The 13,064-nt window shown below is 39.3% G+C and overlaps 1 protein-coding gene across 8 annotated transcripts in view; it reads left to right on the top strand.

Annotated features, from left to right (window-relative positions):
* The window catches only part of AAGAB (alpha and gamma adaptin binding protein), an 84,658-nt gene that overhangs the window by 9,613 nt on the left and 61,981 nt on the right, over positions 1-13,064 (top strand). For all 8 annotated transcript variants that reach the window (XM_055436111.2, XM_055436108.2, XM_055436112.2 and 5 more), the window contains 3 exons: positions 11,284-11,474; positions 11,605-11,701; positions 12,053-12,142. In XM_055436111.2, coding sequence (XP_055292086.2) covers positions 11,284-11,474; positions 11,605-11,701; positions 12,053-12,142 — 378 coding nt within the window. The remainder of the gene's footprint in view (positions 1-11,283; positions 11,475-11,604; positions 11,702-12,052; positions 12,143-13,064) is intronic.

Raw genomic sequence — 13,064 nt, 5'->3', positions numbered from 1 at the left:
CCTTATCATGTATGTAATTTGTGAATATTTTTTCCCATTCTGTGGCTTATCGTTTGGTTTTCTTGATGATATCTTTTGAAATGCAGAACATTTAAATTTTGATGAAGTTCAATTTATTGATGTCATAGTTTTCTTTTTCTATGATCCTTTGACCGTGTGTTGTCCAGTTATGATTTTAACCTGTTTTGAAGACCCTTTTGGGTACTCGGATGTTGGGTCTGTTACCTTTGTAATGTTTTTCATTGGACCGAGCTTATTTTCAACACATGCATGCTGGGGCTATGGAATAAATGTTCTTCATTTAATTTATTCTGTTTTGGGAGGTTCATCTCAAATATGTTTACCTTCTTTCAGAATAAGTTAACATCTGCTGCAGATTCTACTGTCAACGTGAGCTGACATCAGTATTTTTGGTGTGAAGTTTTATTACTTGATGCTGATTTGTTTATGAAAATTATACCATTTAAGTATAAAAATTATTTTCATTTCATAATTGTCCCTGTTCAGGCTTATGTGTTATTCAGAAAACCACCATTTATAAATTATTTTCAAAACATCTAAGATTAATTGCCAGATAATTTTTATGGTTAAACGAATTAAAGAATACTTTTAAGATAGGTTTTTGATCAGATGCAAATGAATGGCATTTATGTCTGTGGTGGGACGTTATCGTGCCTGGCTGTAAAAGGCGAGCTTCAGTTCTGTAAGAAAGAATAAAACCAGCTGTGCATTCCACAACTTCTGTTTTGTTTCATGAATACAGTTAAGTCAGTGCCACAGGTTCTTTTGCTTTAAATTAAGGTTTCTGAATGTTAGCATTGTTGGCATTTTGGACCGAGTGCTTCTCTGCCGTGTGGGGCTGCCCTGTGCATGTATTCCCGGCCTCTGCCCACTAGGTGCCAGTAGCATCTCCCTAGTTGTGACAGCCAAAAATGTCTCTAGATGTTGACGTGTCCCCTCCCAATAAAGAGTCACTGCTTTAGATGTGTATCTCAAACTATGAGAATAGCAGTGGAATTCAAAGAAGTCCCCTCCTTTCCCCAAATATAAGTAGGAGTTGTCTGTCAGCTGTGCCACTGGGATTGATAAAGTGGTCTTTGCAAGAAGCCCATGAAACTTAGAGGCTGGTGGTTCTTCCTTGGGCCTCCTAAGGCACTTCTCCATAATCTCTCTCCCCTACCTGCCAGCTTCTTTATGTTCTTTTGTGCATATTGCTCTTTCATGGGCAAGCAGAGACACCCCCACCCCTAGTTTTTCTTTAAACTTTTAAATTTTGTTTTGGGGTGTAGCTGATAAACAATGTTGTGATAGTTTCAGTTGGACAGCAGAGGGTCTCAGTCATACATATCATGTATCCATTCTCCCGCAAGCTGCTGTCCCATCCAGGCTGCAACATCACATTGAGCAGAGTTCCCTGTGCTATAGAATAGGTCTTTGTTGGTCATCCATTTCAAATACAGCAATGTGGACATGTCCATCCCAAACTCCCTAACTGTCCCAGTTATTTTAACACGAAGATGTGGTAACCATTTCCACATGGGTATTGGAAGAAAGTGAACTTGAGGAAAAGGAGAAGGACTGAGTTGGATTTCCTCTGCTTCAAATTTTAAAACTTTTCCACTGTGATACAAAAAGCCCCAAAGCATATGGAAATGTGACTTTAGAGAGTGACCAGAGAGGAGTGTGTGAGGAAGAGGTAATTAAGTGTTGTGAGCAAACCAGAATTGCTGAACTTTTGTTAAAGCAGGCATATATTGCTTTAACTCAGTCCAGTTCCTCTTCTCAGTCACTTAATACTGCTCCACTGATGGAGCTGTCATCTACTTGCAGACAGATGTTGCATTTATGTGCACCAGGAGGCTGCAGGATGATTACGCAGAGAATCACAGATAAGAATTTCCCGACATTTGTCACTGTAAAGTCCCAGCCCTAACCCTGCAGTTTTAACCTTTAAATGGCACACAGGCTCCAAAGGCCCTTTCCACTGCAGCAGTATGAGCTACTTCAGTGATTGGGGAATAATCTGATAGCTAATAACAGCTACAGAGTTTTTGACAGAACAGCACCTACCTTATACAACGTTCTCATGAAATTGTGGTTATGAAACGGTCACTGGTTGCAACAGCACGGAGCCATTATGATTTTTAAAGATTTCTGGCTTTCCTTCTAGCTGGTTAATGAAAACCCTGGCTGTCATATATTTTCCCAAATCACATTTTGCTCAATTCTTTTCTTTCATAATGGTTGCTTTCCCCTTCAGCTGACGTCAGACTCTGCTGCCTCCTATAATTTTCCTAATTGCTTTCTCTTCTGTCTCAGTCTGCACAGTAACAATGGAAAAGAAAAATTCAAGAAGGCTGGCTTTGGGGAGGGAGGGGCCCGGGCGGCTTAAGGAAGGTGTCTGTTTCCTAACTGTAGTGTTTCTTACCCACTGTCCTCAGCGCGGGAGTAACTTATCCTCTTAGAGTCAGGAGTGCCATCACATGTGCAGGAAACTGAGCTGAGGAGGAGGACTGGAACTTTACTGAGGGCCTGCTCTGTGCCCGCTGCCCACCTGGGCTTCTTGTGCATCTTTTATTTAATCTTCAAGGTGCCATTCGAGGAGTGTTTTTGTCTCCTGTTGCAGGTGAGGAGCTGACACACAGGTTGATTTGTCGTTCTCACCCAGGGCTGGCATTCAGATACAGGTCCCTCTGACCCTAGGTCTGTGCTGTCTCCTTTTCCTGGCCTTTTCAGGTTAGTAGTTCTGTCATCTCATAGGGAAAGGGAAGCAACTGTGGGTCCCCAGAGTAGTGTGTACCATGAAAGACCCTGGTGTTGGGGGTGGAAGTTACAGTCCTCAGCTGCAAATGCAGTTTCGGTCTATGAGAAAGAATAAAACTGCTTTCTGGAAGGATCATCTTGGCTTGAAATGGCAGCTATCACTTCCCTCAAGGCTAGAAAATATGATTTAACCACTGGACAACTCTTTGTAAAAATATCATGATTAATTAAGTGCCCATTAATTCTACTGGTATTAAAAGTGTCTTTAATTGTCCCGACTGAAGGAGATAGGAATAATCTAAAAGAGTATCAGTTCTTTGAGTGCACTGATTTGGTCTTTTTTGGCTGGAGTACATAGAAGAAAAGAGTAAGGTAAAGGTTATATTTATATATATGTATGTATGAAATTGGATATTTGTGCTGTTTGAGAAATTTGCCTTGGATCTTCCATCTACTTCTTAGTTCACGATAAAGAGAATATTAACCTCTTATTGATTCTAAACCACAGAAAGCTACTTGCCTCCTTTCTTTCATGATTGCTTTTCAAATTTATCCTTTTTTCTGAGGGAAGGAACATCAGAAAAGACGGGAAGTAGTACAAAGAGGGGCAAGAAGAAGGAGGAGTCTTTGAGTTGCTGGCCTGAAACTTCTTTGGCTTACAGTTCTCTTCAACTCTTGAATCTCTTCACTGACTTACCCTGTGGGAGGGACTGTAGGGGAAATAAATTCCCCCAAAAGTGAGAAATAAGTAGGAGCTTCTGGAGAAATGATGGCTGTGTAAGTTTCTCAACCAGGGAGGTAGATTTATACTGTGCTTAAAGCTGGGGGAAAGGTTTATACCTGCTACTGGAACCGATTTGACATTTAACTTCTCATCTAAAAGCATTACAAATTAACTGTTTTAAGCTGTGAAACCATTTGAAGTAACAGACCCAGCAATTAATCACCTAGTATTTGTCTACTAAAAAATGATGTATTATAGCTCCACCAGGTGGCTGCCGGCAGTGTGAGTGAGACAGGCCGCCTTCCTCCAGGAGGAGCGAAAGCTGCTCTTGATTGTGTGTGCATCATTTTGACTCCGTCCAAATCCAGTCGAGTGCAGGGCTTCCCAGGTGGCGCTAGTGGTAAAGAACCCTCCTGACAATGAAGGAGGTGTTAAGAGACACGGGTTTGATCCCTAGGTTGGGATGATCCCCTGGACAAGGGCATGGTAACTCAATCTAGTGTTCTTGCCTGGAGAATCCCTTGGATGGAGTAGCCTGGGGGCCTGCAGTCGATGGGGTCACAAAGAGTCAGACACGACTGAAGCAACCTAGCATGCACGCAGGGCAAAGAAGAGAGACCATGGCAGGTTTTTCTAGGAAGTCTGTCTGGCAGAAAACTCCCACAAGATCACTGTGACTCATTTTTGACATATAAATACCCAAACCCGTAGACAGTTTTCTGATGGGTTAGTTGTACCTCTCGTGTCTGTGGGTATCCTCATTCTGGCCATTGTTTTTGGTTTTCATGAAAAGGCAGAGGCTCCTTAGGCCCACAGTTGATTTTAGCTTGTGACTGTTGGACAGCTGAATGTGACTTAGCTGAGATGCTAAATATTGTGGTGTGTGATGTACCACAGGGGAGTAGGGGAGATGCGAGTGACCTGGATTCTGTTTTAGGCTCTGCCCCTATTAGGCAGATGGCTTTTTTTTTGGTTGTCAGTTTTCTTATCTGAAAATGAGTGAATTATACTGACCATCTCCATAAACTCTTAGTGCACCAGCATTTGAGTGGTTTTTGCTTTAATTTGGAAAAGAATAAACTCGTTAAACGCTTGGAACCAAATATAAAAGATGAAGGAGAAAAGCTATACTTAGTGTAGACATTTACATTTTTTAAATTAAACTCTACATTATGATATTGATGATAAGAACTAGAATGAGCCAATCTTCACTTTTCTGTCTCTAGTTCTAATATGGCACAGATGTGATAATAAAGCCCATATGCAGCCTTGCTGAAAGTATCTGATTAGACATAAAATGGTGAAAAAAAAATCTGATAAGTGAATTGAGCCATCAGGTTGTTTCAGGCAGCACAGAGAATGAAAGCAAGACAAAAACCCACTCAGCTCCTAAATCTTGGGAAGGGGAGGTTCATTTTTCCAGCTCACGGGTTCTGTTCTCAGCTAATGCAGGGAAGAGAGAGGGAAGTAACTTCTTTCTGCATGGTGAGTAAATACCTTCTTGTTTGAAAATCAGTGACAGTATGTAATTGGAATTTTAGGAGCTCTGAGTAATACATTGTTTGTCCTCTTGTGTTCTGCTGCTGCTAAGTCGCTTCAGTCGTGTCCGACTCTGTGCGACCCCATAGACGGAAGCCCACCAGGCTCCCCCGCCCCTGGGATTCTCCAGGCAAGAACACTGGAGTGGGTTGCCATTTCCTTCTCCAATGTGTGAAAGTGAAAAGTGAAAGTAAAGTCGCTCAGTCCTGTCCAACTCTTAGTGACCCCGTGGACTGCAGCCTACCAGGCTCCTCCATCCATGGGGTTTTCCAGGCAAGAGTAATGGAGTGGGGTGCCATCGCCTTCTCCATCTTGTGTTCTAGACATTTATTAATAAAATGAGCCATCCTTAAATGGATCCAGATATTCTGTATTGCAGTTTGTGAAGTATATCACATCCTCATTGATTTAATTTTTTCATGTTTGTTGAAGACACTGATTTGAAAAAAATATGTAATCCACATTGTATTCCAGTGTCTGACACTACAACCAATCTAGGAAATACCAAGAACTGGCTGTGGTGCTGGTAGGAATACTGGTCCCCGGCTCCTTCTATTTCCCCTTAACAACAGTAAGTTCATCACTGTACTCCTTTAGCTTCCCCAGTTTTAAAAAAACAAGTCAATTCATTATTTAAAAAAATTACCCATGAATGAAGACTGATTCCATATGGTGGCTTGTCCTACCCTTAAAAAAAAAAATCAGTTTATACTTTTTTTTCCTACACCCCTTGGTTCAGTTTGTGTTCTTCCATATGTGCTTTTATTGGCATATTGCTATACCACCTGCTTGAAGTTTGAAATGTTAGTTTTGGATGCAACATTGACTTTGATCTAAGAGTTCTTTTTTTTTTTTTCTGAAAGACATTTATATGAAAGCAGAATCTTTGATTTTAGTAACTTATGTGTTCTTCGTGCTGCTTATTTCTTAATTGTGCTTGTCATAATGTCTGTTACGGGACCACTATGGCATTATTGATCATTAATAAAAGATTATAACTTGAGATATAAATTAAGCAGAAAGAACTACTGATTTCTTAAAGAGACAAGGTAAACTCTGATTTTCAAAAAGTGGCACAGACCTTCTGTTAATATGAGAATAATAATTCTAGTTTTGGTGAAAATTTTTAGAAAGTTAGTTTCAAAATGTACCTTTTGGCAAAGGTAAATTCCTAAATTTATTTGAAATTTAATTTTCTATAATTAAAAAGTTTTATTTTCAGCAGGCCAGTTCTTAATAACCACTTGATGAAGTTTACTAATGAAAGAATGCATGTTCGCACATACATGCTTTGTATATTATATGTTATTCCTAGCAGTTTGGGAACTAAACAATTTCTACGTATTTTTGTTGAGCAGAAACTATGACAGTGTCCCAAATATATAGTCCTAGGTCTGTAATTTTAAATTTAACTTCTAGTTTTCTGTGTCCTGCTAATTGTGAGTTTGAGGAATATTTTTTTAAATTTATTTTGTTGAAGTATAGATGATTTATGATGTTAATTTCTGCTGTACAGCAGTGTCATTCAGTTATACATATATATTCTTTTTCATAATCTTTTCCATTATGGTTTATCGGATAATATGGAATATAGTTCCCTGTGCTATATAGCAGAACCTTGTTTGGGATTTTGCTAATCCCAAACTCCCAGTCCCTCTCTTTCCCAGCCCCTCCATTTGTGTCATATTTTAGAATCTACAGATGAGTGATAGCATATGGTATTTGTCCTTTTTCATGAATTATTTAGTATGATAATTTCTAGTCCATCCATATTTCTGAACATGGCATCGTTTCATTTTTTTTAAATGGTTGATTTCCGTTGTATACATGTACCACATCTTCTTTATCCATTCATCTGTTGATGGACATTCAGGTTGTTTCCATGTCTTGGTTGTCGTGAGTAGTGTTGCTATGAACATAGGGGTGCATGTATCTTTTCAAATTATAGTTTTGTCTGGCTATCTAAGAGTGGGATTGCTGAATCATATGGTAATTCTATTTTTATTTTTCTGAGGAACCTCCATGATGTTTTCCACAGTAGCTGCACCAACTTACATTCCTCCCAACAGTGTAGGATGGTTCCCTTTTCTTCATACCCTCTCTAACATTTGTAATATGCAGCCTTTTTAATGGTGGTCATTGTAGTTTTGATTTGCGTTTTTCTTAATAATTAATGATGTTGAGCGTCTTTTTATGTGTTTGCAATCTGTGTGTCTTTTTGGAGAAATATCTGTTTAGGTCTTCTGCCCATTTTTTGATTGGGTTGTTTTTTTGTTGTTGGTTTATATGAACTGTTTGTGTATTTTGGAAATCAAGCCCTAGTCAGTTACATGATTTGCAAATATTTTCTTCAAGTCCATAGGCTGTCTTTTAGTTTTATTTATGGTTTCCTTTGCTGTACAAAGGGCTTCCCTTGTGGCTCAGCTGGTAAAGAATCCGCCTGCAATGCGGGAGACCTGGGTTCGATCCCTGGGTTGGGAAGATTCCCCTGGAGAAGGGAAAGGCTATCCACTTCAGTATTCTGGCCTGAAGAATTCCATGAACTGTATGTATAGTCCATGGGGTTGCAAAGAGTCAGACACAAATGAGTGACTTTCATTTCCTGTACAAAAGCTTGTATGTTTGATTAGGTCCCATTTGTTTATTTTTTGCTTTTATTTCTATTGCTTTGGTAGACTGATCTAAGAAATGCAAAAAAAGAAAAATGGCTGTCTTGAGGAGGCCTTAAAAATAGCTGTGAAAAGAAGAGAAGCAAAAAGCAAAGGAGAAAAGGAAAGTTATACCCATTTGAATGCAAAGTTGCAAAGAATAGCAAGGAGAGATAAGAAAGCCTTCTTCAATGATCAGTGCAAAGAAATAGAGGAAAACAATAGAATGGGAAAGACTAGAGATCTCTTCAAGAAAATTAGAGATATTCAGGGAACATATCATGCAAAGATGGGCTCAATAAAGGACAGAAATGGCATGGACCTAACAGAAGCAGAAGATATTAAGAAGAGGTGGCAAGAATACACAGAAGAACTGTACAAAAAAGATCTTCACGACCAAGATAATCACGATGGTGTGATCACTCACCTAGAGGCAGACATCCTGGAATGTGAAGTCAGGTGGGTCTCAGGAAGAATCACTGCGAACAAAGCTAGTGGAGGTGATGGAATTCCAGTGGAGCTATTTCAAATCCTGAAAGACAATGCTGTGAAAGTGCTGCACTCAATATGCCAGCAAATTTGGAAAACTCAGCAGTGGCCAAAGGACTGGAAAAGGTCAGTTTTCATGGCAATGCCAAAAAATGCTCAAACTACTGCACAATTGCACTCATCTCACACGCTAGTAAAGTCATGCTCAAAATTCTCCAAGCCAGGCTTCAGCAATATATGAACCATGAAGGAACCAGAGATCAAATTGCCAACATCCGCTGGATCATTGAAAGAGCAAGAGAGTTCCAGAAAAACATCTATTTCTGCTTTATTGACTATGCCAAAGCCTTTGACTGTGTGGATCACAATAAACTGTGGAAAATTCTGAAAGAGATGGGAATAACAGACCACCTGACCTGCCTCTCGAGAAACCAGTATGCAGGTCAGGAAGCAACAGTTAGAACTGGACATGGAACAACAGACTGGTTCCAAATAAGAAAAGGCTGTATATTGTCACCCTGCTTATTTAACTTATATGCAGAGTACATCATGAGGAACGCTGGGCTGGATGAAGCACAAGCTGTTATCAAGATTGCCGGGAGAAATATCAATAACCTCAGAAAGCGAAGAGGAACTAAAGAGCCTCTTGATGAAAGTGAAGAGGAGAGTGAAAAGGTTGGCTTAAAGCTCAACATTCAGAAAACTATGATCATGGCATCCAGTCCCATCACTTCATGGCAAATAGATGGAGAAACAATGAAATCAGTGGCAGACTTTATTTTGGGGGGCTCCAAAATCACTGCAGATGGTGACTGCACCCATGAAATGAAAAGACGCTTACTCCTTGAAAGGAAAGTTATGACCAACCTACACAGCGTATTAAAAAGCAGTGACATTACTTTGTCAACAAAGGTCCATCTAATCAAGGCTATGGTTTTTCCAGTGGTCATGTATGGATGTGAGAGTTGGACTATAAAGAAAGCTGAGCTCAGAAGAATTGATGCTTTTGAACTGTGGTGTTGGAGAAAACTCTTGAGAGTCCCTTGGACTGCAAGGAGATCCAACCAGTCCATCCTAAAGGAAATTAGTCCTGAATGTTCACTGGTAGGACTGATGTTGAAGGTGAAACTCCAGCACTTTGGCCACCTGATGCAAAGAGCTGACTCATTGGAAAAGACCCTGATGCTGGGAAAGATTGAAGGTGAGAGGAGAAGGGGGCGACAGAGGATGAGATGGTTGGATGGCATCACCGATTCAATGGACATGAGTTTGGGTAAACTTCGGGTGGTGATGGACAGGGAGGCCTGGCGTGCTGCAGTTCATGAGGTCGCAAAGAGTCTGACACGACTGAGCGACTGAGACTGATCTAAGAAAACATTGGTACGATTATGTCAGAGAGTGTTTTGCTTGTGTTCTCTTCTACGAGTTTTATGGTGTCTTATATTTGCACCTGTAAGTCATTGAGTTTATTTTTGTGAATAGTGTGTTTTAATGTCATTGATTTACATGTGACTGTCCAGCTTTCTTAGTGCCACTTGCTGAAGAGACTGTCTTTTCTCCATTGTGCATTCTTGCCCTCTGTCAAAGATTAATTGACCGGAGTTGTGTTGTTTTATTTCTGGGCTCTTTATTCTGTTCCATTGATCCATATGCGTATTTTTATGCCAGTACCTTGCCATTTTGGTTACTGTAGCTTTGAAGTCTAGGAAGTCTAAAGTCTAGGAAGGTTATGCCTCATGCTTTGCTCTTTTCCTTGAGGAATATTTTATATGTTCATCTTGTTGTTTTGGTCACTAAATCATATCTGACTCTTTGCAGCTCCATGGACTATATAGCCTGCCAGGTTCCTCTGTCCTTGAAATTTTCCAGGCACGAATACTTGAGTGGGTTGCCATTTCTTTCTCCAGGGGATTTTTGTGACCCAGGGATCAAACCTCCGCCTTCTGCAATTCATGCAGATTCTTTACCACTGAGCCACCTGGGAGGCCCATATATATGTTCATCTTAGTATGTATTAAAAAGGAGTTCGTGGCCATTTTGCTGTATATTCTTATATTAACCCAGTTAGTGGCATGTCATTTTAGATCTCTAAGTTCATTTTCTACATCTGTGTAAAATGAAGATTGTGGGTTTGGGTATGAGAGATGGGAGTTTGGGTTAGAACAATTTCTGATGTCTCTTCCAGTTCTAAATATTGTATGACTTTATAGAAGCAGAATGCTCCGATGGTCCCATGACCACAACTGTATTTGTTCATCATTGACTTGGCTTTTACTCTAAGAATTTTAGAAGTTATACCCTTACTATACATGAATTTCTGAAAGATTTGGTTCTCTCCTAAATCATTTAATTTTCTTGGCTCTTCTATATTAAAATTTGCCAAAAGTGTCTTCGTCAACAAGAATTTGAATTGGCTTTCAAAGAATCTAACAAGGCTGAATATAAATGGAATGGGGTCATTTATCAGTATCCATTCTTTTATTCTATTAGTTGAATTAATGTGTCAGCATTTGGCCTAGGGACTGTGTGTAGCCCTTATATTTTGTTAATGGTTAGCCTTGCTGCCATCTTCCTTTTAGCTTGCAATAAGTACAGAATAGTTAAATATTCTTGACTTTTCTTAGTCTTTCAGCTTCCACGAAGTATGTCAGCAATAAAATAAATGTAACTTATATTTTCCACACGCTCTAGAGTGGGTGTTTCATTAGATGACTGTTTTGTACTCTAGTATTGTCTAATCTAGTCACAGTAGTTTTCATATTCTCTTTTTGGCTGCGCCATGTGGCATATAGTATCTTAACTCCCTGACCAGGGATTGAACCCATGCCCCCTGTGTTGGAAGCATAGGGTCCTAACCACTGGACCTTCAGGGAATTCCCTAGTTTTTGTGTTCTTCAAGAAAAACGCCAATTAATTGAATTAAATTATGTCACTATTAAAGTCAAATTATCAAAGAAGAAAATAGTGTAATAAATGGGATCCCCTTTGAAAACTTTGAAATCGTTGCATAAAGAGAAGCAGTGGAAGTAAATGCCTTTTTAATATGGTATTTTACTGAGAAGCTTGACCAGTATATATTGATTTTGCACTTTCCATGGTAATGTTGTGTCATTTATTTAGATATTCTTGGAACAGAAGATGTTGTTGTGGAAGTGACTGCCAATGATGCTGTGAGGTTTTATCCCTGGACCATTGATAATAAATACTACTCAGCAGATATCAATCTGTGTGTGGTGCCAAACAAATTTCTCATCACCACAGAGATTGCAGAGTCTGTCCAAGCATTTGTGGTTTACTTTGACAGCACACAAGTAAGATTTTGTTTACCTTGGACCTTGAATAAAAAATTACTTTGCGCTTTTTCTTTCCCCTTTGCATTTTCTGTGAGTTCTCTTAATGTCTCTTTTTCTGTTTTTGTTTGTATATTTTTTATCCCTCTAGAAATCTGGTCTTGATAGTGTTTCCTCCTGGCTTCCTCTGGCAGAGTCATGGTTACCTGAGGTGATGATCTTGGTTTGCGATAGAGTATCTGAAAACGGTAAGGCACAGCAGTAGGCAGTACACATGTTTGCCATTCCTTGGTAAACAAAACATTGGTTTCCATAGCTCAGAGCAGTATGTCTTGTATGAGCAGTATGTCTTGTATGATTTTACTACCTTACAAAAACATCTTCAGCTTTTTCTCTTTAGAACCTTGCAGTATTTAATATTTTAAGAATGGGTACTTCGGGTTTGAAAAATCATCTTCTTTTTATTAATTTATTTTGGATGCCTTTAGAATAACGTTGACATTAAAGGTTAACACTTTGTGGAGAGTGTTGCAGCAATATTCATGTTTTGTTTGTTTGTTTGTTTTTGCTTATGAAGAATCTTTTGCATGTTATTTTAGGTGTAAACCGACAGAAAGCTCAAGAGTGGTGTATCAAACATGGCTTTGAATTGGTAGAACTTAGTCCAGAAGAGTTGCCTGAGGAAGATGGTAAGTATTTTTATGTCTGGAGAAAACATAGATTTTGGATTCAGGGATGAGAGATTATTTTAATTCAAGGAAGAAGAATCAAAGTGATATTCAAAACACATTATTTTTCCCTAGCTTTTTGAAAAGATTTATGCAGAATCCATTGATGCAGTCTGACTATTAGTTGAATAGTCCATTTATTTGGTTTTACCACCCACTTTAGGACTTTTGACATGTTTGTTTTTCTTATGGATAGAGATTTCTACCTTAAATCTTAGTCATTTCCCCAATCTCTTATCCTTTCTTTGCTGCCAAAAAGGAGGGTTTGGCCTATATTCATAAATAGTATAAAGTTTGTGTTTCTTATTTTGAATTCCTGGTAAACTGAGGCTGAGTTCCTAGGGACCCTAGGGGGCATGTCAGTACTATTTGTATGTCTTTTGGACATTTGAAACCACAAATAGACCCAGAATGTCCCCCCAGCACCTGGCGGGGTTAACTCTGTACTTAGCCTCCTTCTACTATATTTTGGACCTTCTATTTCTTTCCCCTATCTTTTCCCCTTCCCCCATTCTTCTTCTCATGTTTTTTCCTTCCAAGTACAACCGTGCTAGCTACTGTGGAGTCTACCAAGATAAGACAGTTTTGGCCTCCAAAACCTTATAATCTGGTACAAGAGATGAAACTTGTATACGAATTACTGAATACAATGGAACTTCCTAAGTATTATAAAAAATATGGTGCTATGGTGTTTCAGAGATCAAAGAGGTTATTTCGCTTCAGTTCAAAGAATGCCCTGGCACTGTGAACTCGCACTTATGAGCTGCGCCATGGGAAAGAAATAGAGAGGGTACTGGATTTAGAGCTAGAGGACTGGTGGGAAGATGCTAGTTGCAGAAGACATTCTAAGTAGGGCAGCCAACCTGAATTAAAGTACACAGAG

The sequence above is a fragment of the Moschus berezovskii genome, chromosome 9 (assembly GCF_049115385.1).
Source record: "Moschus berezovskii isolate FMDL1 chromosome 9, NW_MosBer_1.0, whole genome shotgun sequence".
Classification (NCBI taxonomy): Eukaryota; Metazoa; Chordata; class Mammalia; order Artiodactyla; family Moschidae; genus Moschus; species Moschus berezovskii.
This window is presented reverse-complemented; position numbering and strand designations above follow the sequence as displayed.